This window comes from Haliotis rufescens, unplaced genomic scaffold (assembly GCF_023055435.1).
Source record: "Haliotis rufescens isolate VD_foot unplaced genomic scaffold, xgHalRufe1.0.p SCAF_4, whole genome shotgun sequence".
Lineage (NCBI taxonomy): Eukaryota > Metazoa > Mollusca > Gastropoda > Lepetellida > Haliotidae > Haliotis > Haliotis rufescens.
In genome coordinates, this window is record NW_025964112.1 from 30259607 (window position 1) to 30286944 (window position 27338).

The 27338-nt window shown below is 39.7% G+C and overlaps 2 protein-coding genes across 7 annotated transcripts in view; one reads left to right on the top strand and one right to left on the bottom strand.

Annotated features, from left to right (window-relative positions):
- Positions 1-938: 938 nt before the first annotated feature.
- On the bottom strand, positions 939-7418 carry LOC124119863 (uncharacterized protein PF3D7_1223600-like). Its single transcript, XM_048381546.1, has 4 exons — positions 6202-7418; positions 4851-6113; positions 3473-4681; positions 939-1023 (listed from the first exon to the last, which is right to left on the bottom strand). Exons 1-4 carry the CDS (start codon positions 7416-7418, stop codon positions 939-941), a joined length of 3774 nt encoding a protein of 1257 aa, XP_048237503.1.
- LOC124119867 (carbamoyl-phosphate synthase [ammonia], mitochondrial-like) overlaps positions 946-27338 on the top strand; it is a 95622-nt gene continuing 69229 nt past the window's right edge. For 3 of the 6 annotated variants that reach the window (XR_006858717.2, XR_006858718.2, XM_046482530.2), the window contains exons 1-4: positions 946-1060; positions 11688-11810; positions 14666-14775; positions 17336-17480. Coding sequence is in view for 4 of the 6 variants with exons in the window: in XM_046482530.2 (XP_046338486.2) it covers positions 11694-11810; positions 14666-14775; positions 17336-17480 (372 nt within the window). In the remaining 2 variants the exon portion in view is untranslated. Of the gene's footprint in view, positions 1061-1093; positions 1968-1988; positions 3263-11687; positions 11811-14665; positions 14776-17335; positions 17481-27338 lie in introns of those variants that run through there. The other 3 variants (XM_046482533.2, XM_046482531.2, XM_046482532.2) reach the window with 3 other exon arrangements.

The following is a 27338-nucleotide window of genomic DNA, read 5'->3' on the forward strand; positions in this document are numbered from 1 at the left end:
TATACTTATACCAGCCCAAACAACAGGGGATCATGAAATATAAATGTTACGATCGATCGTCAGAAGAAAGATCAGTTTCAGGAAATGAGTGCAAGAGAAAGAACGATTTTAGAGACCTTAATCTTACGCCTCGATAGACTATGTGTGTGTGTGTGTGTGTGTGTGTGTGTGTGTGTGTGTGTGTGTGTGTGTTTTATAGTGCTAGCACATTGCGATACCATGCCGCAGGTTAACAGCCACTGTATACTGACTCCGTGCCGACTCGTACTTCTTTTATACCCTTAATGTAGAGCCCCAAGCGGGGTTAATATGCAACTCGAAAGCGATGGGTTCATGTATAAGGTTAAACTTTATAAGCAACTAAACCAACAAACGTTACGAACTTTAACTGCATAAGGTCTTAAAGTGTTACAGTTTCTTAGTGGTTTGTTTTATCAGTTTGCATGCTGAACATCATTTGATCTAGTATACGTTTGCTCTATCCATTATCCACATAGTCAGAGCTTTGACAAGACCAGACTTGTTTCCTCTGAGAAGAAATTAAACAGTCGTTTACACAAACCGATCTTTATTGGGTGTATACAGAGAGATTGAAGTATTTCCTGTCGACGAGGCAACTTCGCATATCCCATCAATTATAACTGGATTTCATCCACAACACAGCATGAAGTTCTCCTTCTGTCCATTCTCTTCATGTTTTGGATTGGAGCTGATTTTAGTTTTACATTATAATGTGTTTTTGAAAGACACATACTCCCGGAGCTCGAGTGGTCAGATATCAAATGACATGCAAATATTTAAGAAAACATAGTTAGGACTTTGAATAAAGTCCCAATCAAAAACTGACATTAGTTTATTAAGTACCGCCGGTACTTGCTGGTGTTGTCCACCCAATGTCCACGTGATCACGCATGCAGCCCAGCCACGTGAGCGTCTGCCTATGGGTCGTTCTGTTGTTGGTCTGCCATGTTGGCCTTGCTATCGATGTAGCTGCCAGCCTTCATACACCAGTGCCACAGTCGGCTTAAGAACAAGCAAGTATAAGCTGTTGGCTTTCCCAGTTAAGTTTCCACCTTTGTTATCTTATGTCTGTTGTTGTTCTTACAGGTACATAAATATGTTCTCTGTTTCATAGCATTTATTCACCTGATGAAGTAGTAAGTATATACTCCGAAACATTGTGTTCCTCATAATAAGGAAGTTGACATCCATAAATTCTCATAATTATATTCTAAACTAGTAGCCACTAAGACAGCTAATCACAAACTTTCTCCTTATGCATGTCGCTGTATGCATCATTACCGGTTCGTAATGTGCAGGAGTAGGATTTATCTAATGTTGACAATTATAAGTAGTTTCAATATCGACCATGATGTTTATTGTGTAGCTAGATAACGCTTAGATACCTGCCCGTAGTTTATAACTTTCTATATGATGGATATATGACACATAAACGCGCACTATATTGTAAGCAAGTAACTGGGCCCAAAATAGAAAGGTGGTAATATTTTGGAGCGAATTTTATCAGAACGTTCTTACGTTAACATGATTATACTGGAGACAAATTTGGTTGCAGTTTCAATATAACCTGCGATACGAATATTTCGCCGCGGTCTCATAAGCGAGTGAGAGACAGGAATGTTTGTAACCTTATCGGATCATCAATTTCCATAATTGGAGAACTTGTAAAGTAATTTCCCGAGAATTACTTGCCATGTTCATTTCATGCTGGACTGGCGACGTTCTTGAAATTGCCGACAGGAATAGATCAGTTTGATTTCAGTGTAGCATTACAGCACAAGACATTAACTTCCAGCCAGTGTGGTGGGACCAGAACGCCTTTTCGCATACTGTATACCAGGATATTGAGGTAGTTTGTAATGCACTATGTTCTGTTACATGTAACAAGGTAAATCTGTTCATGTCGTGGAAATGTCAACAGATACCATCTTCCATCATATATAAAAGTGAGTATGGTTTTGTGCCGCTTTTTCATTATTGCCTCAAATCACAGAGGGGGTCATGTGCGGGGTGGCGTAGATCACGCTTGATAGTCACGCACGTCAATCTGTGCAAGCACGGCGATGAGTCTGTTTCGTTGGGTAGACGATACTGGTTATTTTCTTGCGTTGTCGTTTTATATTTACGAAGAATACAATGATATAGCACACTCTTATATTAAAAACCTCATACCGAGCTGTGCTGGATCAAAGAGAACACGTATTCTCTTCGAAGTGCTGATAACTTTCAACTTCAGTTACAACATTCAGATGTTCTCATGAAACATTTTTCCTTGGAATAATATTGCACGACTTGAGAGAAACTCCAAACCTTTGTCAATGTTCAGGTCAACTTTTAAGAAAGAAAATTCTATTGCTCCAAAATACTTTTCATTTGGCAGATGGAATTTAAAACTGAGCTAAGATGTATGACCAGCCAATTAAATAATGATTTATACCGAATAGGCATTTTTAGAATTCAAATTGTTACTGTGGGGATCGATCAATGTGAAAACTTATTTCATTACTTTTTAAAAATGCAATTTGTATTCTCGCCATCGAAATGATTTGTCAACAATATATTTGAATAATATAGCTGTGACCAGATCTCGGTTTGATATCAAGTTAGTTTTGTATGGCAAAGCTTCTGTCAGTAAGTAGAAATGATTGTATACATCTCATAATGTTTAGTTGTTTATCTATCAAACAAAAAGATGCACTACGTACCAATAACGTACATGCATCACATCTTAATGATTCTATTCTCCATCTCTATCCCCTCTTTCTGCCTATTGTACATATTGTAATTGGATGTTGTAAATAGTATGGAGAATGCGCTCGATGGACAATGTACTCAATTCATTTCACTAAATACTGTGAACAAAACATGCTTAAAACGAAACAAACACACACTCTAGAACTGATATTCACCTTGCTCATTCTGACTAAGAACCCTGGAAGTCCTCTTTGTTAAGAACCGGGTCATGAAGCCACAAGAACTCAGATTTTTTATTCACGCTCAGCAATATGATAACGTGCGACACGCAGAACGATGGCTGTTATCAATACGCCATAGCACTTGGCCTCATGTAGGAAACACTTGTTGTTATCAGAACATGTAATTAGTATGCTGCAAGCGATTAGAGTTGTTCAGACCATCACGCGACGTGACGTGATGGGATATTCGCGGTTTGTACTCGGGGATGGAGACACAAGCACAGCAACACGTTGTATGAAGCAACACCGAACGTCGTGCAAGAACGGTTGGTGTTATTGAAACATCTTATGTTTAATTATTCCTCGTATCTCAAAGATAATTCTTCGACTAAATAGGCTTATATTGAAAGCGCATGTCATAGCGCATTTCATAGCGCATGTCATAGCGCAGAGCAATTTCCAATGATAATCTGCGAGGAAATTAATGCAACAAGAAACAAGAAAACGGAAGCAAAACAACGAGTTTGTTTCTGTACGTATCAATGTAGAGGTTGTGTCTGTACGTAGCAATGTAGAGGTTGTTCCTGTACGTAGCAATGTAGAGGTTGTTTCTGTACGTATCGATGTAGAGGTTGTTTCTGTACGTATCAATGTAGAGGTTGTTTCTGTACGTATCAATGTAGAGGTTGTTTCTGTACGTATCAATGTAGAGTTTGTTTCTGTACGTATCAATGTAGAGTTTGTTTCTGTACATAGCAATGTAGAGGTTGTGTCTGTACGTATCAATGTAGAGGTTGTTTCTGTACGTATCAATGTAGAGGTTGTTTCTGTACGTATCAATGTAGAGGTTGTTTCTGTACGTATCAATGTAGAGGTTGTTTCTGTACGTATCGATGTAGAATTTTTTTCTGTACGAATCGATGTAGAGTTTGTTTCTGTACGTAGCAATGTAGAGGTTGTTTCTGTACGTATCGATGTAGAGTTTGTTTCTGTACGTAGCAATGTAGAGGTTGTTTCTGTACATAGCAATGTAGAGGTTTTTTCTGTACGTATCAATGTAGAGGTTGTTTCTGTACGTATCAAGGTAGATGTTGTTTCTGTACGTATCAATGTAGAGGTTGTTTCTGTACGTATCAAGGTAGAGGTTGTTTCTGTACGTATCAATGTAGAGGTTGGTCCTGTACGTAGCAATGTAGAGGTTGTTTCTGTACGTAGCAATGTAGAGGTTGTTTCTGTACGTATCGATGTAGAGGTTGTTTCTGTACGTATCAATGTAGAGGTTGTTTCTGTACGTAGCAATGTAGAGGTTGTTTCTGTACGTATCGATGTAGAGTTTGTTTCTGTACGTATCGATGTAGAGTTTGTTTCTGTACGTAGCAATGTAGAGGTTGTTTCTGTACGTATCGATGTAGAGTTTGTTTCTGTACGTAGCAATGTAGAGGTTGTTTCTGTACGTATCAAGGTAGAGGTTGTTTCTGTACGTATCAATGTAGAGGTTGGTCCTGTACGTAGCAATGTAGAGGTTGTTTCTGTACGTATCAATGTAGAGGTTGTTTCTGTACGTATCAATGTAGATGTTGTTTCTGTACGTATCAATGTAGAGGTTGTTTCTGTACGTATCAAGGTAGAGGTTGTTTCTGTACGTATCAATGTAGAGGTTGGTCCTGTACGTAGCAATGTAGAGGTTGTTTCTGTACGTAGCAATGTAGAGGTTGTTTCTGTACGTATCAATGTAGAGGTTGTTTCTGTACGTATCAATGTAGAGGTTGTTTCTGTACGTATCAATGTAGAGGTTGTTTCTGTACGTATCGATGTAGAATTTTTTTCTGTACGAATCGATGTAGAGTTTGTTTCTGTACGTAGCAATGTAGAGGTTGTTTCTGTACATAGCAATGTAGAGGTTTTTTTCTGTACGTATCAATGTAGAGGTTGTTTCTGTACGTATCAAGGTAGATGTTGTTTCTGTACGTATCAATGTAGAGGTTGTTTCTGTACGTATCAAGGTAGAGGTTGTTTCTGTACGTATCAATGTAGAGGTTGGTCCTGTACGTAGCAATGTAGAGGTTGTTTCTGTACGTAGCAATGTAGAGGTTGTTTCTGTACGTATCGATGTAGAGGTTGTTTCTGTACGTATCAATGTAGAGGTTGTTTCTGTACGTAGCAATGTAGAGGTTGTTTCTGTACGTATCGATGTAGAGTTTGTTTCTGTACGTATCGATGTAGAGTTTGTTTCTGTACGTAGCAATGTAGAGGTTGTTTCTGTACGTATCGATGTAGAGTTTGTTTCTGTACGTAGCAATGTAGAGGTTGTTTCTGTACGTATCAAGGTAGAGGTTGTTTCTGTACGTATCAATGTAGAGGTTGGTCCTGTACGTAGCAATGTAGAGGTTGTTTCTGTACGTATCAATGTAGAGGTTGTTTCTGTACGTATCAATGTAGATGTTGTTTCTGTACGTATCAATGTAGAGGTTGTTTCTGTACGTATCAAGGTAGAGGTTGTTTCTGTACGTATCAATGTAGAGGTTGGTCCTGTACGTAGCAATGTAGAGGTTGTTTCTGTACGTAGCAATGTAGAGGTTGTTTCTGTACGTATCAATGTAGAGGTTGTTTCTGTACGTATCAATGTAGAGGTTGTTTCTGTACGTATCAATGTAGAGGTTGTTTCTGTACGTATCAAGGTAGAGGTTGTTTCTGTACGTATCAATGTAGAGGTTGGTCCTGTACGTATCAATGTAGAGGTTGTTTCTGTACGTAGCAATGTAGATGTTGTTTCTGTACGTATCAATGTAGAGGTTGTTTCTGTACGTATCAAGGTAGAGGTTGTTTCTGTACGTATCAATGTAGAGGTTGGTCCTGTACGTAGCAATGTAGAGGTTGTTTCTGTACGTAGCAATGTAGAGGTTGTTTCTGTACGTATCGATGTAGAGGTTGTTTCTGTACGTATCAATGTAGAGGTTGTTTCTGTACGTAGCAATGTAGAGGTTGTTTCTGTACGTATCGATGTAGAGTTTGTTTCTGTACGTATCGATGTAGAGTTTGTTTCTGTACGTAGCAATGTAGAGGTTGTTTCTGTACGTATCGATGTAGAGTTTGTTTCTGTACGTAGCAATGTAGAGGTTGTTTCTGTACGTATCGATGTAGAGTTTGTTTCTGTACGTAGCAATGTAGAGGTTGTTTCTGTACATAGCAATGTAGAGGTTTTTTTCTGTACGTATCAATGTAGAGGTTGTTTCTGTACGTATCAATGTAGATGTTGTTTCTGTACGTATCAATGTAGAGGTTGTTTCTGTACGTATCAAGGTAGAGGTTGTTTCTGTACGTATCAATGTAGAGGTTGGTCCTGTACGTAGCAATGTAGAGGTTGTTTCTGTACGTAGCAATGTAGAGGTTGTTTCTGTACGTATCGATGTAGAGGTTGTTTCTGTACGTATCAATGTAGAGGTTGTTCCTGTACGTAGCAATGTAGAGGTTGTTCCTGTACGTAGCAATGTAGAGGTTGTTTCTGTACGTATCGATGTAGAGGTTGTTTCTGTACGTATCAATGTAGAGGTTGTTTCTGTACGTATCAATGTAGAGGTTGTTTCTGTACGTATCAATGTAGAGTTTGTTTTTGTACGTATCAATGTAGAGTTTGTTTCTGTACATAGCAATGTAGAGGTTGTGTCTGTACGTATCAATGTAGAGGTTGTTTCTGTACGTATCAATGTAGAGGTTGTACCTGTACGTATCAATGTAGAGGTTGTTTCTGTACGTAGCAATGTAGAGGTTGTTTCTGTACGTATCAATGTAGAGGTTGTTTCTGTACGTATCGATGTAGAGTTTGTTTCTGTACGTATCAATGTAGAGGTTGTTTCTGTACGTATCGATGTAGAATTTTTTTCTGTACGAATCGATGTAGAGGTTGTTCCTATACGTAGCAATGTAGAAGTTGTTTCTGTACATAGCAATGTAGAGGTTTTTTCTGTACGTATCAATGTAGAGGTTGTTTCTGTACGTATCAATGTAGATGTTGTTTCTGTACGTATCAATGTAGAGGTTGTTTCTGTACGTATCAAGGTAGAGGTTGTTTCTGTACGTAGCAATGTAGAGGTTGATCCTGTACGTAGCAATGTAGAGGTTGTTTCTGTACGTATCAATGTAGAGGTTGTTTCTGTACGTTTCAATGTAGAGGTTGTTTCTGTACGTAGCAATGTAGAGGTTGTTCCTGTACGTAGCAATGTAGAGGTTGTTCCTGTACGTAGCAATGTAGAGGTTGTTCCTGTACGTAGCAATGTAGAGGTTGTTTCTGTACGTATCAATGTAGAGGTTGTTTCTGTACGTTTCAATGTAGAGGTTGTTTCTGTACGTAGCAATGTAGAGGTTGTTCCTGTACGTAGCAATGTAGAGGTTGTGTCTGTACGTATCGATGTAGAGGTTGTTTCTGTACGTATCAATGTAGAGGTTGTGTCTGTACGTATCAATGTAGAGGTTGTTTCTGTACATAGCAATGTAGAGGTTGTTTCTGTACGTATCGATGTAGAGGTTGTTTCTATGATGTCGATGTAGAGATTGTTTCTGTACGTATCAATTCGCTAGTTGTTTCTATGATATCAACGTATTGGCTGTTTCTGTACATATCGACGTAGTGGTTGTTTCTGTACGTATCAATCCGGTAGTTGTTTCTATGATATCGATGTAGTGGTTGTTTCTGTACATATCAATGCGCTAGTTGTTCCTATGATATCGATGTAGTGGTTGTTCCTGTGATATCGATGTAGTGGTTGTTTCTGTACATATCGATGTAGAGGTTGTTTCTGTACTTATCAATGCAGTAGTTGTTTCTATGATATCGATGTAGTGGATGTTTCTGTGATATCGATGTAGTGGTTGTTTCTGTGATATCGATGTAGTGGTTGTTTCTGTACGTATCAATGCAGTAGTTGTTTCTATGATATCGATGTAGTGGATGTTTCTGTGATATCGATGTAGTGGTTGTTTCTGTACATATCGATGTAGAGGTTTTTTCTGTATGTCAATGCGGTAGTTGTTCCTATGATATCGATGTTGTGGTTGTTCCTGTGATATCGATGCAGTGGTTGTTTCTGTACATATCGATGTAGAGGTTGTTTCTGTACGTATCAATGCGCTAGTTGTTTCTATGATATCAATGTAGTGGATGTTTCTGTGATATCGATGTAGTGGTTGTTTCTGTGCATATCAATGCAGTAGTTCCTATGATATCGATGTAGTGGATGTTTCTGTGATATCGATGTAGTGGTTGTTTCTGTACATATCAATGCGGTAGTTGTTCCTATGATATCGATGTAGTGGTTGTTCCTGTGATATCGATGTAGTGGTTGTTTCTGTACATATCGATGTAGTGGTTGTTTATGTACGTATCAATGCGCTAGTTGTTTCTATGATATTGATGTAGTGGATGTTTCTGTGATATCGATGTAGAGGTTGTTTCTGTACGTATGTAGTGGATGTTTCTGTGATATCGATGCGGTGGATGTTTCTGTACATATCGATGTAGTGGATGTTTCTGCGATATCGATGTAGTGGTTGTTTCTGTACATATCGATGTAGAGGTTGTTTCTGTACGTATCAATGCGGTAGTTGTTTCTATGATATCGATGAAATGGTTGTTTCTATGATATCGATGTAGTGGATGTTTCTGTGATATCGATGTAGTGGATGTTTCTGTGATATCGATGTAGTGGTTGTTTCTGTGATATCGATGTCGTGGTTGCTTCTGTACATATCAATGCGCTAGTTGTTTCTATGATATCGATGTAGTGGCTGTTCCTGTGATATAGATGCAGTGGTTGTTTCTGTGATATCTATGTAGTGGTTGTTCCTGTGATATCGATGTAGTGGTTGTTGCTGTAATATCGATGCGGTGGTTGTTTCTGTGATATTGATGCAGTGGTTGTTTCTGTGATATCTTTGTAGTGGATGTTGCTGTAATATCGATGCGGTGGTTGTTTCTGTGATATCCATGTAGTGGTTGTTCCTGTGATATCGATGTAGTGGTTGTTGCTGTAATATCGATGCGGTGGTTGTTTCTGCGATATTGATGTGGTGGTTGTTTATGTGATATCGATGTAGTGGTTGTTCCTGTAATATTGATGCGGTGGTTGTTCCTTTGATATCGATGTAGAGGTTGTTCCTGTAATATTGATGCGGTGGTTGTTTCTGTGATATCGATGTAGAGGTTGTTCCTGTAATATTGATGCGGTGGTTGTTTCTGTAGATATCGATGTAGTGGTTGTTTCTGTAATATCAATGCCGTAGTTGTTTCTATGATATCGATGTAGTGGATGTTTCTGTGATATCGATGTAGTGGTTGTTTCTATAATATCGATGCAGTGGTTGTTTCTATGATATCGATGTAGTGGATGTTTCTGCGATATCGATGTAGTGGTTGTTTCTGTACATTTTGATGTAGAGGTTGTTTCTGTTCGTATCAACGCGGTAGTTTTTTCTATGATATCGATGTAGAGGTTGTTTCTATGATATCGATGAAGTGGATGTTTCTGTGATATCGATGTAGTGGATGTTTCTGTGATATCGATGTAGTGGTTGTTTCTGTGATATCGATGTCGTGGTTGCTTCTGTACGTTTCAATGCGCTAGTTGTTTCTATGATATCGATGTAGTGGCTGTTCCTGTGATATCGATGCAGTGGTTGTTTCTGTGATATCGATGTAGTGGTTGTTGCTGTAATATCGATGCGGTGGTTGTTTCTGTGATATCGATGTGGTGGTTGTTCCTGTGATATCGATGTAGTGTTTGTTGCTGTAATATCGATGCTATGGTTGTTTCTGTGATATTGATGCGGTGGTTGTTTCTTTGATATCGATGTAGTGGTTGTTCCTGTAATATTGATGCGGTGGTTGTTTATGTGATATCGATGTAGAGGTTGTTCCTGTAATATTGATGCGGTGGTTGTTTCTGTGATATCGATGTAGAGGTTGTTTCTGTACGTATGAATGCGGTAGTTGTTTCTATGATATCGATGTAGTGGATGTTTATGTGATATCGATGTAGTGGTTGTTTCTGTAATATCGATGCGGTGGTTGTTTCTGTGATAGCGATGCGTTGGTTGTTTCTGTGATATCGATTTAGTGGTTGTTTCTGTACATATTGATGTAGTGGCTGTTTCTGTGATATCGATGCGGTGGTTGTTTCTGTGATATTGATGTAGTGGTTGTTTCTGTGATATCGATGTAGTGGTTGTTTCTGCGAAATCGATACGGTATTTTTTTCTGTTATATAAATGAAGTTGATGTTTCTGTGATATCGATGCGATGGTTGTTTCTGTACATAATGATGTAGTGGTTGTTTCTGTCCGTATCAATGCGGTGGTTGTTCCTGTGATATCGAAGCGATGGTTGTTTCTGTGATATCGATGTAGTGGTTGTTGCTGTGATATCGATGTAGTGGTTGTTTCTGTGATATCGATTTAGAGGTTGTTTCTGTGATATCGATGCGGTGGTTGTTTCTGTGATATGGATGCTATGGTTGTTTCTGTGATATCGATGTAGTGGTTGTTTCTGTGATTTAGATGCGGTGGTTGTTTCTGCGATAGCAATGCGCTGGTTGTTTCTGTGATATCGATGTAGTGGTTGTTTCTGTGATATCGATGCGCTGGTTGTTTGTCTGATATCGATGTAGTGGATGTTTCTGTGATATCGATGTAGTGGATGTTTCTGTGATATCTATGCGCTGATTGTTTCTGTGATATCAATTCTGCGGTGGATTCTGTGCACTTCGATGCGGTGGTTGTTTTTGGACAGATGGAGTAAATCGTTGGCTCACTGCCCCGAGGTCTCGTCCCAAGATTGATGCAATGAGTGAAGCCGTTCACATGGTTTTCACGAGACTGACGTAGAAATGACGTAGACACAGGCGGACCACTTCGTCCTTCCCAGGGACAATCCGGGGAAATGAACAACCGTTGATTACGACCACTTGGAAACATCCTACAAAACAGTACAAAATAATGCACAGTAAAACGATGGACACCACGCCGAGACTTTCAACAGCATCGTTCTGCGGTTACCTAAGAATTGACTTCAGCACCTATTTGTCATTTTGTTGTAATCACTTATAATAATCGGTCAATTCACCAATTCAACGCACGTTTATTTACAACATTTTGGAAATTCTCCTTTCAGCAATTTGAATACATAGGGTGGTTGTTATAACAGATGGACATCTAGTGATGATAGTTTTCGTATCAATTGCAACCAAACTGTAACGGGTATTACTGGGGGACATTTTAAGCATATACACTTTCATATTTTCACTCGTCTTGAGGAACTATTCTTTTCAGCGATACAGTTGGTCGTTATTCTTCTGTCAATGTTCAGTAGATCACACTTACCGAATTGTGTACACATCCTACCAGGTAATAGCTAGTGATACAACACTTATAAGAACTGACTTTGAGTAAGGTCATTGAACCTTCATAGAATGAGGGCCAAACTCGTAGACAAGCTTCGACGTTCATACTGTTCGTTCCTCGCTCTATGGAGGTTCATACGCCAATGAAATTACACACAGTTATTATCAATCCTGTATTCATGTTTGAAATATGTTTCTCAAATGTGCCAATCAGGTAAACAGACGAAAAACAAAAACAAACGTGGTGTCATGCAGAGTTAAAGATTCAGCTTTCAAACGCTCTCTGACCCTACCCGGGAACCACATAGCCGCTTTGGAAATATTATGAACACCTCTTGCAAAACGCACATTTCTGTTGCAGGTGAAGATGGTGATTTATCGCCTGGTTCTCGGTGTTTTGAAACACTCACGGTCATCACTCACTCATTATCCGATGAAGGAGACCTGCTCTTTATCAACGTTTGCTACGCATACTTCAGATAAGGTTAGTTTCATGTCTTTCTTTGAAGATTTGCCATCCGCGGTTCATGTTGACTAAAGTCAGTTGTTAAGTGTCAAGGAAAATGTGACAAATGCCACATGATACACGGTGTCTGTGGTCTACAGTCGGTGTTTATGTGTCAAGGAGAATGTTAAACAGCAGGGACACGTGTCTAGTCTATAGTCGGTGTTTATGTGTCAATTAGTTTATATGAAGCTGGGGCAAGTGCCTGTAGTTTACAGTCGGTGTTTATGTGTCAAGGAGAGTGTTCAACACCTGGGACATGTGTCTGTGGTCTACAGTCGGTGTTTATGTGTCAAGGAGAGTGTTCAACAGCCGGGACACGTGTCTAGTCTACAGTCGGTGTTTATGTGTCAAGGAGAGTGTTCAACAGCTGGGACATGTGTCTGTAGTCTACAGTCGGTGTTTATGTGTCAAGGAGAAGGTTCAACAGCTGGGACACGTGTCCATGGTCTATAGTCAGTGTTTATGTGTCAAGGAGAGTGTTCAACAGCTGGGACACGTGTCTGTGGTCTACAGTCGGTGTTTATGTGTCAAGGAGAGTGTTCAACAGCTGGGACACGTATCTGTGGTCTACAGTCGGTGTTTATGTGTCAAGGAGAGTGTTCAACAGCTGGGACACGTGTCTGTAGTCTACAGTCGGTGTTTATGTGTCAAGGAGAGTGTTCAACAGCTGGGACATGTGTCTGTGGTCTACAGTCGGTGTTTATGTGTCAAGGAGAGTGTTCAACAGCTGGGACACGTGTCTGTAGTCTACAGTCGGTGTTTATGTGTCAAGGAGAGTGTTCAACAGCTGGGACACGTGTCTGTAGTCTACAGTCGGTGTTTATGTGTCAAGGAGAGTGTTCAACAGCTGGGAAATGTGTCGGTAGTCTAGTCGGGGAAACGTGTCTATAGTCTACAGTCGGTGTTTATGTGTGAAGGAGAGTGTTCAACAGCTGGGACACGTGTCCATGATCTACAGTCAGTGTTTAAGTGTCAAGGAGAGTGTTTAACAGTTGTGACACGTGTCTAATCTACAGTCGATTTTTATGTGTCAGTGAGGTTATAAAAACCTGGGTCACGTATCTGTAGTCTACAGTCGGTGTTTATGTGTCAAGGATAGTGCTCAACAGCTAGGACACGTTTCTGTAGTCTACAATCGTTGTTTATGTGTCAAGGAGAGTGTTCAACAGCTGGGACACGTGTCTGTAGTCTACGGTCGGTGTTTATGTGTCAAGGAGAGTGTTCAACAGCTGGGACACGTGTCTGTAGTCTACAGCCGGTGTTTATGTGTCAAGGAGAGTGTTCAACAGCTGGGACACGTTTCTGTAGTCTACAATCGGTGTCTATGTGTCAAGGAGAGTGTTGAACAGCTGGGACACGTGTCTGTGTTCTATAGTCGGTGTTTATGTGTCAAGGAGAGTGTTCAACAGCTGGGACACCTGTCTGTAGTCTACAGTCGGTGTTTATGTGTCAAGTAGAGTGTTTAACAGTTGGGACAGGTGTCTGTAGTCTGCAGTCAGGGAAACGTGTCTGTAGTCTATAGGAGACGCTGTTTATGTGTCAAGGAGAGTGTTCAACAGTTGTGACACGTGTCTAATCTACAGTCGATGTTTATGTGTCAGTGAGGTTATGAAAACCTGTGAAAACCTGTGTCACGTATCTGTAGTCTACAGTCGGTGTTAATGTGTCAAGGAGAGTGTTCAACAGCTGGGACAGGTGTCTTTAGTCTACAGTCGGGGACACGTGTCTGTAGTCTACAGTCGGTGTTTATGTGTGAAGCAGAGTGTTCAACAGCTGGGATATGTGTCTGTAGTCTACAGTCGGTGTTTATGTGTCAAGGAGAGTGTTCAACAGCTGGGACACGTGTCTGTGTTCTACAGTCGGTGTTTATATTGTCAAAGGGAGTGTTACGGACCTTTGGCAAGCATAGAACCTAAACACGTTTAGCTGTTCAATACAATCTTAAACATGTATACTATACATCCCAATATCCTTTCACGACAAACGGGCAGGGGATATCTGTAATATATGTAAATGCCCAAGATTGAAGACTCAGATCACCTAACATTTTCTTTAAACTGATTGTGGAAGGTCTCCTTTATATATAAAATCTTATACTCGATGCCTGCGCAATGTATGCCTGAACATAGTTTGTTAAAGAAAGCTTATAATATGCTTATATATATCATGATAATTTTGGGAAGAACACATGGATGTTCCTTTTTATCATGTCATTTGATTAATAGGGACCTGGCAATCTATTGGTGAGATCAATATATCTTACAACAATTTCGAAATCGTGCTATAGATATGTTCCGACAAGATATACATGCTATACTTTCAGAAAGTTTAAGATGCGACACATATCGTGATATCAAATCTCTCCTAGAACCGGAATGGGATCTTTCAAATTTAAAATTCAAACATCTCCGCAATAACCTCATGTTTTAGACTTTGCCTAAGTGAACTAAAAGTGAAAAAATATTGAAAAGTCTCGAAGGATTTGCCTTGTCTGGAACTTGAAGAAGAAGAAATTTATGTTACTTGCCCTGTAAATAACGAAATAAGAATTGAATATTCACCCACCTGGCCCTTTGGATGTATATCTACCATATCTTCTGTCAAACAAAAACAGTAAAACTTACAACGTACAAGTATCTTCATACAGGGTGTTTGTTACGGGTCTTTCCCACGTTTAAACCATAAACAAGTTTAGACGTTAGATACGATCCTTTTAAACATGTTTAGCCCTTAAACCCGTCCACAATAAGGGACAAGGTACGCTGTTAGGTTGTGCTAGGATCTACGAACATGTCAACTCTGAGGATTCAGTTCTTCTTCATCCTTTTCAGCCCAAAAAAGCCAATCTAGTGCTCCAAAATGGCAGCCGCTTCCAAGGTTACTCATTTGGTTATGAGAGCCCTGCATCAGGGGAGGTTGTTTTCAACACTGGACTCGTCGGGTAAGCGAAAGAAGCATCCTAAGATAAAATATTTTTCTCTGTAATTTCTGAATCATTTTTCAAAACTATCTCGACTACTCAGGCGTAATTGAAAATAACAACACTATAAAACTCACCATAATTTGTTCTATTATTTCATCTGATTCTAAAAACCCACAAAACGTAGACAACTGAAACATATTGTGAATGAAATGTACACGGCAACGTCAACTTTGTAGCTGAAGAGGATGTTGCACAAAATAGGGGTTTCCTTTTATTAAAGAATCTTCACAACAAAAGAACCCTGTCAAGATTCATTATAAGTGAATTAAAAAGATCATATGTAGTTACATATGATTTATCATAAGAAGTTCAAGGCGTCTAAAAGCATGATGACCATTGCAGCTTTTGGTTACACCATCTCAACAAGTATTCATGGTTTTAATACCGATTATGGGTCTTTTGTTATGAAACAGATTAGTCACAAATCCTAGATCATCTTTCAGATTAGTTTAAAACATAGTTATCCCCAAAAGAAACGCATAACCAGATTTCTGGTGTACGAAGGACACACATTCACTGTTTATCTGAGCACCCGATGAGTGATGCGTTACTGGCAACAGGACAACGATAAACGCGTGTTCAATCTGAAGATTTACAACTGGCAAAGGTCAAGGTCACGAGAACTAAATATTCCATTAGCGTCCACTATTAGCGTTAAGTCACGAGAACTAAATATTCCATTAGCGTCCACTACTAGCGTTAAGTATTGCCTGACACCTCCTTCACACATGGACGTAATGACAATACGGACCACACCTTTGGGAATGTTCGCACACTCGCCTGTAGTGCACAAGTAAGGTGCGATCCATTTCGTTCCATGTGTTCTTTCTGGTTCAGATCTGTCAATTTTGAGGGCCACGGGAAGAGCTGTACATACTCATTGTTCCGTAGGCATGCTGCTGTTACACGTGTTTTATGTGGTCTGGCATTTTCGTGATGACGTTAGGATGGTGTATAATGTGAACAACGAGGTGCTGTATGGTATCTCAATAATGGCCTGGGTTGTGAAGTTGTCTTGCACATGCACCCAGTTTGTTCCGACACCTATGGAGTTTTTTCGCCCGCATCATTACTCTGCTACCTTCAAATTTGTCTACCCTCCGATCCCCGTATGCAGTTGGCGACATGACGTCCATAACAACATCGATACATAATAGCTCTTCCATAAACCTTAACTCCTAGATGGACCAAACAGTTCCCCATCGCTTGTTTGTCCATATTGAATATTCTGGTGTTATGACACTACTGGCGTTGCAGTTGACAATGTTGTTGCGTCAAAGCAACACCTCTGACAGACCGCCTGGCTCTGTGGCCTATCTCGCGAATGCGGTTCCGCAATGTCTGATAAGATATCCTTCATAATTCTGGTACCGATGCTGTTGTAGAGGATGATTTTGTACACCTCTGCCGCAAATGACCTTGTCGTATAAAACAGTTTTGGACAGTCATTGTAACACATCATGATGTTGGTATCATACCCAACTTGAGAGGTGGGGCCCTGGGATTCCTGGAGCCAACTGCGAATCTCCTACGTTGGTAGCACCGGTGGGGCAGGATGTAATCACTTTTTCGCGAACATCAGGTAATATATTCTAATTGATAGTGAACACATGCTCATGATATAATCGGAATTGTACAACGGGCTCGGAATTGTACAACGGGCTCTGCTTTTAGCAGATAAGTCTTTAATTATCGAAATGGTTTTACGCTTTTATTTCTTATTCAGTTGTGCTTCAGTTGTACTTCAGTTGTACTTGGACAGTGAACAGTTGCTGACAGACTACGTTTCTAGCAACCGATCGCGAGAAATTTGTCGTTGCTGCGTTTCTTAAGAAGACTCCAACATCAGTTTTATTAATTTGGCGCCAAAAGACTATCTGATTTTGATTTTAAATCATATTATAAGTAACACATGTAATTGCAGATATATTCCAAAACAACTGTATATATGAAGGTGAAATTATTTGTCTATCGATTAAATGGTGTTATTGAAATTTAGCCACAAATTTGCGATTCGATTTTAAAATTTGCGACCACGACAGTCCAAGTAGATGTATGCATGAATCAGTGAGTGACATGGCATGCAGGTAATAACACAAAACCCCAATGACGTTGATAGTTGAATGCAATAGTTGAACAAGACCATTCGGTTGAACCGCCACTGATTGATTTATGAAGCAAACATCTTGTAACAGAGGTACCAAACGTTGCTTGATTTTAACATTTAAGATTATTTGTTTTCCCCATGTTATTGCAACAACCTTACCACCAGGAACGTTGGCACAATACACTGTTTTAAATTATAAGTCTATTGTGTCTATGGTTATTCAATGAAGACAGGATTGACTTGTGGCCGATATTGTTTGAATGCCAGTTTATGGTACAGGCGCTAGTATATTTTAACCATTTGATTGAAAACGCACCTGAACTGAACAAATAACGAAGTTGAAATACTTTTAATCCTGTCTTCTTTGACACTGAAATCTTCTAAATGCTACTTGTCGATATGTTGATTCAGATATCCCGAAGCACTGACTGATCCAAGTTACAGAGGTCAGATTCTAACACTTACCTACCCAATCATCGGCAACTATGGAGTTCCGGACACAGAACTACTTGACTGTTATGGACTTCGGAGATATGTAGAGTCGGAGAATATCCAAGTGAGGGTTCCACCACCTCCTAGACAAGGGGAATCTGAAAGATAGGTTCACGACCTACTTGTGATATCTACACTGTCAATGGTATCTGAAAACAATATTTCCCTATTGACAGTGTTCTTCAATATAGCATGAATTGGCATACTTTCGATACATCATTAGGAATGTGTTGTGATATTAAGAAATATCTAAAATAACGAACGAAACAAAAAACAACAGTGAAAATTCTGACCGTTTATTAACCACAACTTTTTATAGTATGCACTGCTGTTCCATCACACTTTTGACACGTGCACGTTGCACGATGATTACAGACATTCAGACATTGTACAATATAACATTACCCTGTCATTGCACCATTATATGTCTAATATTCTGAATAACGCCCTGTAATGACACTATAATGTAAGTTGTACTCTTGTGTGAGAGTCACGTCTTACACTGTCCAAACTGAAATGTCTAACTAACTATCAGAAACTCCCATGTCCAAATTATTTACAAGGTCTTCACGGAAAACTTGTGCTTTCCGCAAGTAGTATAGGGAATGGGGGTTCTGCCGCACTGCCACCTAGACGAATTCATACCACAACAATGCAACTACAGAGGTCATTTTTATGCAAATAATGCGTCCAAAGATCGTCATGATTGTATTAAAGAAACCTCAATATTAATTAATAATGGAACAAATTTACTATAGCCAGCAAGGATTTTGGAAAAGTATATTGGCAATACAAAAACTAGCTGCAGCGGCTAAGATATCTAAAGATGTTGCCAAGGATTGGTTAAAGAACCAAGCAATATGGCAAATATACTTACTGGCCCCGCATTATATGTCAAGGAAAAATATTTGATATTTTCACAACTAATGAAGTTCCCAAGGCTGACCTCTTGTTTCTTCCTCATGATAAGGTAGGACGCAAAACATATAAATATGCTTTTACCATAGTAGATGTAGCTTGTTGGTACAAGGAGACTGAACCATTAACCTCCAAAGATTCAACAGAAGTAGCTAATGCACTAGGCCTCATATATAAACGTGGACCATTAAAATGGCCATAAGTTGTTTCAAGTAGATCCTGGTCGCGAGTTTATGGGATCAGTAACTAAACTATTAACAAAGCACGATGTCGCAATCAGGCGTGGCGAAAAAAGAGGCCCACTGTAGCCAAGCTATTGTTGAAAGATTTAACCGGACATTAGCAGCATGTTTGTTTGGATATCAGTATGGGATTGAAATGAAATCAGATCGATTAAGATCAACGGAATGGGTGTCACGATTATCAGCTGTTGTATCAGCGCTGAATAATGAAGTAACAAGATTAATTGGGAAGATTTCCGAAACTTCAGTACATGGAGAGGCAAAGATCAAAAACTTCCCGATAGAGTAAGCATAAGATATTTATACCTGCCCGGTGAACTCAAAGGAGGCCAACGCCGTGCAACTGATCCAATTTGGTATCTTAAGAAATAAAACATTAGTCGATTGGTTATGAAAGAAGGTGAGCCATTTCTATATTACCTTACAGATGGACCGGGCAGAGTATTTGTACGAGAAGAGTTGTTCATAGTCCCCCGCGATACAGTATTACCGCCCAAAGTAACCATAAGCATAGGTAGTTACACCATCCTTATCAATCCATCTCTTTGTATCTAAGGGGGATAAGGATGTCTTGTTCATTCTTAATCAATATATCTTGTGATTGTCACTTCTTAAAGTATTCATCTCGTGATTGAATGGTCTACCACTAAATAATAATTCTTTATTATGTTCGTGTTTGATATGCTTTTTACCACATACTTCTTAACACCTTTAGCTTTTCTTATCTCCTCAATATGAGACTTCTTTATAGAATCTTAGGTCTTAATCCAACATACTCCGCAATAGGAGTTCCAGCATATTCATCCTTCCTTTTACCGAAACCTTTTTTTATTTAATGTGCTGTGTAATGGATTATCTTTTGGATAATCGCTCGTGTGGTACATATCTATTTTTTCTGCCATATCTTTAAATACATCCTCGGTTTGTATTTCCATTAATCAAGAATCTGTATCGATATATAACACTTGACATCTATCACTGTATTGCTTCTTAAGTTCATTGAAATATAAGTCATACATTGAGTGTTTTGACAAGTCATGAATACTCATACCAAAGTAGACTTTGTTAAATTTTATATTAATCTTCCACATATGTAATGCCGCTAAGTCATTATCAAATATCTTTCTTTTGTTAAAAGCTGGACTAGCTATAAGTTTCCTAAGTCTTTCTTCCTCATTAGATCTGACCAATTTTACATCAACACGCTTCCTTAGATTCTCCATAGTTTTACCAAATACTGAGTTATTCATGAGCTTACATAGGTTCTTTTCAAAATCGCTCGTAGCCATCTTTCTTAAACCTATGTTCACTCTTATATAGGGCTCCATCCAAGGTCTTTGATCAAACTTAAGTTTATTTTCTTTAGTTTCATGCCTAATGATATAACTGGAGAATTTTATAGTTGACTATATATACTCAACAACAAAAGTTCCTGTGACACCAATATTGTAGTGTATTTTTCAAACAAGTAAAGTTTGGTTTTCAATAATGTAGTACATGTATGGAATCAAGTCACAAAAACGCTACAGAAAAGCATGCATTCCATGCAAAAGTTGACTTTTATGCAAGCCCCATGCATTTCACTACCCAAGAATGGGTATAAAAACATGTGCGTTAACGGGATTCCATATGCATTGTTTAGCATCGTGCTGACAACAACCAAAATTACGCAATTATTCAACATTACGAAACGCCTGTCGGAAAATGAGCGTCTGCGAACAATTGGTATGCTTGAAGCAGGATCGAGTCAAAGTGATGTTGCAAGACAAGTTAACGTCAACAGAAACACCATTTGGTGTTTATGGCAACGTTGGCAATAGACGAATGCAGTCAGAGACTATCCTCGGAGTGGCAGGCCACGCGTAACCAATGATCGACAAGACAACTGGATTCGAACAACACACCTATGAAATCGATTCCAGCCAGCAACAGTGACTGCATGAAGCATCCCTGGCCTTCGATCAATATCTTCACAAACCGTACGTCGTCGCCTTAGATATGCAGGGATTGTCGCCAGAAGGCCCACCAGACGTCCCATGTTGACAGGAAACCACTGTCAAGCACGTCTACAGTGGTTCAAACAGCGTCTACGCTGGACGGCAATGCAGTGGGGACAAGTTCTATTCACTGACGAGTCTCGTTTTCAACTCAGCCACAGAGATGGACGGATTCGAGTGTACCGACGTCGAGGTGAACGTTACGTCAATCATTGTGTCATGGAAGAAGATCGGTTTGGGGACAGCAGCTTTATGGTATGGGGTAGGATTACAGCAAGACAGAGGACCCGTTTGATAGTGGTAGAGGGAAATCTCAATGGACAGCGCTACCGCGACGAGATCATCGGCCCTGTTGTTCTACCGTTTTTGCGTAGTCAGGCCCAGGCATTACCTTTCAACATGACAACGCCCGGCCTCATATTGCTCAACTTGTTCAGGATTCTCTTCAACAAATCAACGTGAATGTCATCCCCTGGCCGGCTCGGTCCCCTGATCTCTCACCAATCGAGCACATCAGGGATGAGATGGATCGGCGCCTTCGACGTCAACCACGTGTTCCACAGACACTCCAGGAACTTCGAAACATGCTCTAGCAGATATGGACAGATATCCCAGAGGACTTTGTGCGAGACCTAGTCCATTCCATGAGACGAAGATGTGTTGCTTGCATCGCAACCAGAGGTGGACATACACGCTATTGATTTGTAAATTGACATTTGGGCATGTTCATGTTTTTTTTTTTTTTATGAAGTCAGTATGGTAAATTAAACCATTTGAACACTTACATGAGTCTTTTATCTGTTGCAAACCGAAATTGTTTCAGATTTGGTAAAAAAACATTACTTTGCATTAAATTTTATTCAATGTCACAGGAACTTTTGTTGTTCAGTATATTTTGTCTTATCCATCAGAAGATGAAAGACCAGCCTGCTTGGAATCAGCTTCCACTAATAGAGAAGCACTTCGTTCACAAATCCGCCGAATTAGAGCATATTCATTAAGTCCTCAATGATGATACTACACTGGCCAAAAGAATTAAAACATTGTTCAAAGAACAGGGGATAACCATTACCAGTATTTTAACCGCATTGGGATTTATTATATCAACTTTGGCTCTTGTGTTTGCTGGTACAGGAGTGGCACACCCCCTAGTGATAAGGATGGAGGAAAAGAGTGGATAAAAAAGCATTTAAAGGCATTAGGAGAAGCACTAGCAAAGCTCGCTGGGAAAGCCGCGTCTGCCCTTCCTGGTATAATAGGGAGTATTGTATCCTGGATCTTAAATATTTTAGCCAAGACCGCCACTTGGCTTCGTCAAAACTTGTGGGCAGTGATAGTAGCAATTGCCGGGCTGTTGCACTTATGTTTTTTGGTTTAATTACGTAGATGACTGTGGCTTGACTGTTCCTGTTTCACCTGTGTTTGGTTGCGTTATTAATACAGTGTTAAGATCTGAATTAATACCTTGTGTTTGTTTATCGGTAGTAACCACAATTATATTATTATAACCTACCACTTGACCAAGCTTAAGTTGCATGTTTCTTGGACCTATTCCGAAAACATGGTCTACTTTAGATTCAGCATACTGTATTACATCTTGGTATCGCCTGATAGCCGAAGGTAGGTCAACGGGTGACGAAATAGCATCCTCTACGTTTGCAGCAAACTGCTTTTGCGCATCGAAAGCTGTCCCCGCACCAATGATGTGATTGCTCAACCTTTTGGACGGGGAAAGCAACACCACCCTTCAAGTTCATACGATCGTCTCTCCACTCATTACTCGAGAGAGCAAAGTTCGGAAGAAGTCAACCTCTTTTCAGTAAATCATCACCGACTTCTTTAAGAGAGTGTGCACCACTGCATGGAATACCTCGACCATGGTTAACTCCATGCAGACGCCAGTCATTTCTCCACAAATACGTTCATATGCCCGCCGATTGTACAGATTATTTGATGCATTCCATGCTTGATCCTGCGGTAATGGTGCACTTATTTCCGGATGGATGCGTCTAATCTGAACACATGAAAGAAGAAAACAGACTTACTTTGTTTGTTGCGATGGTCACTGAAAGATACTCCACAGCCTGTTGTGGCACACCATATAGAAAAATTTAGCTGGTTTTGCCAGAACTGCATGGGATTGGAGAACTAATCATGTACATTAACGTTCATGGCTGTAAACCTGTAATTTCTAAAGATATCAGGGAATTTTAGTTTTATACTGAGCACCGGAGACATGGACTAAATCGTTGGGTGTGTAAGGTCAGTTGCTTCAATACTACTCTCAGTTTTAAAACCTCCCATACTGAAGTTATAACATAGAATCTTTGTATATTTAATATGTATGTTACACTCCCGGGAATAACAAATGGCCAGTCTATTCAACTGCTTCATGCTATTGACGGGGGCACGGGTGGCCCAGTCTTCTGAGGCGCCATGATTCGCTGTGCACAGTTGTGTGCCTTGGGCACGCCAGAAACTTATGATTGCGGGTTCGAATCCCCGTTTGCCCTAATTATGTTTCTAGGTTTGTCAGCACCATACCCGTGCTCGTGGGTTTCACTGAAATGAGAAATGTCTGAGACCTGCATCACTTCGGGCTTTCCTCCCACATTATGCTGACACGCTGTGATAGAACTGTAACACTGTTAAAAGCGTCGTTGAACCCAACTCACTCACTCACTCATGCTGTTGACAACTCGGTGGGGCAACTTGAAGTTGCTCTCTGCAATATAACATATTACCCACCGTGGACCAATATAAGTACTGCGAGAGGTAATGATAAGTTATTCCTAGATAAAGACCGTCGCACCATATCTGATGGATATTACAGTGTATGCTCACTCAATGATGAAATTTTAAAGCCTTTGGGAGCTAGTCTCACACTAAATGAGTCGAATAGGGTGCTGATTTTAAGCAGTGGAACACATTCTATAAAATTTGACAGGTACTTAGCAAATACACTTGGATTTATAAGAAGAGAAGTGGCACCGAACACAACAGTGCATGGAGTTAAGTTACCTGATATAGTTCCCTATCAAGAGTTGTGCGTCCATCTTGAACAGATTAGTACAACGGATAATATTCAACATGAAAGTCCTTTAACTCTGCTAAGAGCTATTCCAGTCAAAGATGAAAAATACTATAGTGGTAGAACAGAATCTTTCTCATCATTGCAGTATAAGAAGTTAAGGTGGGGCGTTATTACAGAGCTTAATAATTCTGTATTAGATGTAAAACATCAACTTGTACATATAAGATATTTGAGTGTGCCACTCCATATTATAAATAATGGTTGATTCTTCAGGTCCTGGAGTGCATAACATTAGACAATGTATTACATTTGTGCTTTCCGATCTAGAAGACACAGAAGGATTTGATAAACCCGGTATTGAGGGCAAGTTATATGCTTTACACTGACAAGATAATGTGTACAAGCGGAAAGAAGTTATATTCACAGCATCTAATGCCCCAGCACCAAATTTAGGGATTTAATTGATGTCGTCTGTAGAGGACATCATAACAACACTTTTACAATCTTGCTTGCAATGATAACAATGAATGGGTTATGCTCGAAACAAAAATCGAATGGCTTCTGAATACTGTCATTGCCCCACCATATGTGACAATGGGTAAGGCACATCATTTAACTAAGATAATGAATAGTGGGATCATACTCGGGGTTTATATTCCCTCAAAACGAAAGAGTGTGTTAGTCGCTCCCCTGCCAGATGACCCAGGCTGTATGTTATTGGACCGCCTCCGTGTTGTAGTGGTAGAGCGTCCATCCGGAGAGTGAAATGCCCGGGGTTCGATCCCTAGCCGTGTCGTACCAAAAGACATTAAAATATGATACTTGTTGTTACCCGGTCTGGCGCTCGGCAGTAAGGGGCTTAAACAAGGACTGGTCGGCTCAGAGTCACTATACTGTGTCTGAGTGGGGTATTCATGTTAAACTGCGGCATGGTATCTCTGTGAGCTAGCACTATAAATCAGCATCAGTCCAGACTAGTACAAGCAGCCACAGACACGTATATGCACGTCTCAATATAAGTGCAATAATCTTGGACACGATGTTTCATCTCACCTCACCTGTATACTATTGAGTTGTCAAGCATTTAAAGATGTTAACTTAACTTTGGTTCTTGAATTCAATGATATATTAAATAACTTGAATGCTATATCTGATTGTTATACAATTCTTATGGAATTCTTGTTGGGGGATGTGCCAGAAGATGCTCTGGAGATATTACCAGGTCTTTCAATTAAATGGCTTAAGAAACATGAACGTCAATGTTGTAGTATTATTGGCCGTAATGCACATCGGATTTAATAAATTCTGAAAATATGAAAGACATACATTAGGAGTTATATAACTGTCTGGTGATTTTTTACATAACGACTTTTTAAGTATTTTCGTAAACGTTTTACAATTTCCATAATGCGCTGCTAACTTAATTTCTTCACTCACTTTTATGTCATACAGTTTCCTCTTACGTTCACACATCTTTTTTAATATATATCTTATATATCTGTGCAGGTTCAAATCACACTTATGATTTCTGAAGTTGTTGAGATATACATACTCTCTAGATTTCATATTCTGACACTCGCTATCAAACCAGGCTTGCTGAGATACACGACATTTACTGGAGCAAGAACAAACAGCGCCAGCACTTGTAGCACAACATATCACAATGTCAGTGAGCTTAGTAACTGCTGCGTTAAGGTTCTTATTCAAAATAACTGCAAACTCATTAAACATTTCTCCACTGAACGTATTACCGAGATGGAGGTGGTAGGAAACAACTGGATCAGGAGGAAGTCTATATTTTGGTACAGGGGTTAATGAGGCAGATGCAGCGTTGACACTATCGTTTTGTTGAAAAGAACAAGGAGTAAAATCTTTGAAGTGACAGACAACAGGGCAAGTGATCTGAGTCGGCTCGTTCGACCACTGACATATCTGTAATAGATTCAAATAAACTCGATGAAACAATGTAATAATCTACAGTACTACTTCCTGTGTGAGAAATGAAAGTAAGATTACCTGGACTGTCTGATTTTGTCCTACCATTAAAGATGTGAACCCCTAGTAACTTACACAGGTCAATTAAGGCTCTACCATAGTTACTTATATGAAAATCACTGACACATCGTTGTTGGTAAAATTCATCTGAAGTGTATTCGTTATCGATAGGTAGATAATCTATTTCATCATCTATCAAATAATCTAATTCCTGACCAGTCCTTGCATTAAAATCTCCACATAGGATAAATTTACACAGGTCACCATAATCATGGATAATATGTATTAACTAGCTTGTCTACCCCACTGTCCTCCTCATTAGCATATACTGGAGAACCCTCGGGGTGGATGTAAACAAACACCAGGAATGTTGAGAAGGGAGATAATTCATCCTTAATTCTGAAAACCAGAGCGTCGTCCCAAAGGGAGTAAACTCGTTCAAAATAGTGTGACAAATGATGTTTAATACAAACGGAAATGCCACCTGAGAACCGACCACGGTTTACAGATCGCTTAGCTTTACTTTCGAAAATGTTGTAATTACTGAAATTGTTGTTTAACAAAGATATAGCATCATCAGTCATAGTTTCCAAGAGACAAATTATATCAAACGTTTTATAAAATGAAATAAAATCAGAACATTCAGCTTTTGATCTCAAGCCGTGAATATTCCAAGTACAGATTCCAGTTGTGATGTCCACATGTACATCATCGGCTTGACCATTCCTGGCTGATACACTGGGGTCAGATTGATACTCTGCGTTCTAAGACTTGGCAGTACTGTCAAGTACTCAATCTGTTGCTACTGTAACTATCACATTATTAACAGTACCTGACGTACCGATAACATTTGTAGTAATGTGTGTACACTTGTCAGAAGTAACAACAAAACAATGACCTAGGAATATAAAGCAAGCGTTTTTCCCATCATGGTGATGTTTACCAGTGCTACTCTGATTATGACTGTAGCCATGGCCGCACCCCTAGTCTTTGTCAGCCTGGGTATAAGCACTCCCTGCTGAAGCTGTTTCTGCGATAGGCTGTCTGCGTGACACCCAGTGACGTCTTTGTCCCACTTTACAGAGGCCCTCCTCTTCCTCATCCAACACAAACACAGATTCCTCGATCACCAGCTTATCATAGCTCAGATAGGCAGTTTTACCATCGTCTCTGGCCTGCTTCATGAAGGGAAACAATTTTGATCGCATATTTCGAACTCTCTGCGTAAAATCATCAGCTACTCTAAATTCCTTATTCATTTTTAACTCTTTCCTTGCCACATCAAAAACCTCAGATTTAGCGTTATAAAAAGAAAATCTCACTATTATGGGCCTGTTTGTTGACTTTGAGTGTAATCTATGAGCTCTTTCAATGTGGAGTGTTGAGGCCATAAAATCTCTAACTGCCTTCTCACTCTCTACCCAAGTCTCACCTTTCTTGTCGGGTATGCCGTGAAAAATCAAATTATTTCGACGTGATTGGGCCTCAATATTACCCGTCTTGGTCTCCAAATCAAACAATTTCTTCTAGAGAAAGTCATTTTCTTTTTCCAAATCGCATAACCTTTCATCATAGACCTGTATGAAATCGTCTATTTTCTGATTGAGCTGAGCAATTTGTTACTGTCTTGTTGTCAGTGTAATAGCGAGATCATTGAGGGTAATGGATGCACTGTCAGAATTCGATGGGGTAATTACTTGACCAGAGACGTTGCGAAAAGAAAGTCTGGTCTGAAC

What these genes read in the sequence shown, in the direction of transcription:
- LOC124119863 (XM_048381546.1), bottom strand. Translation starts at nt 7,418, where the DNA reads ATGTACAGAAACAACCTCTACATTGATACGTACAGACACAACCTCTAC. An exon ending in AACAACCTCTACATTGATAC is followed by an intron (nt 6,114 to 6,201) that starts GTACAGAAACAA and finishes TGCTATGTACAG; the next exon opens with AAACAACCTCTACATTGCTA. An exon ending in CACAACCTCTACATTGATAC is followed by an intron (nt 1,024 to 3,472) that starts GTACAGAAACAA and finishes CTTGTTCTTAAG; the next exon opens with CCGACTGTGGCACTGGTGTA.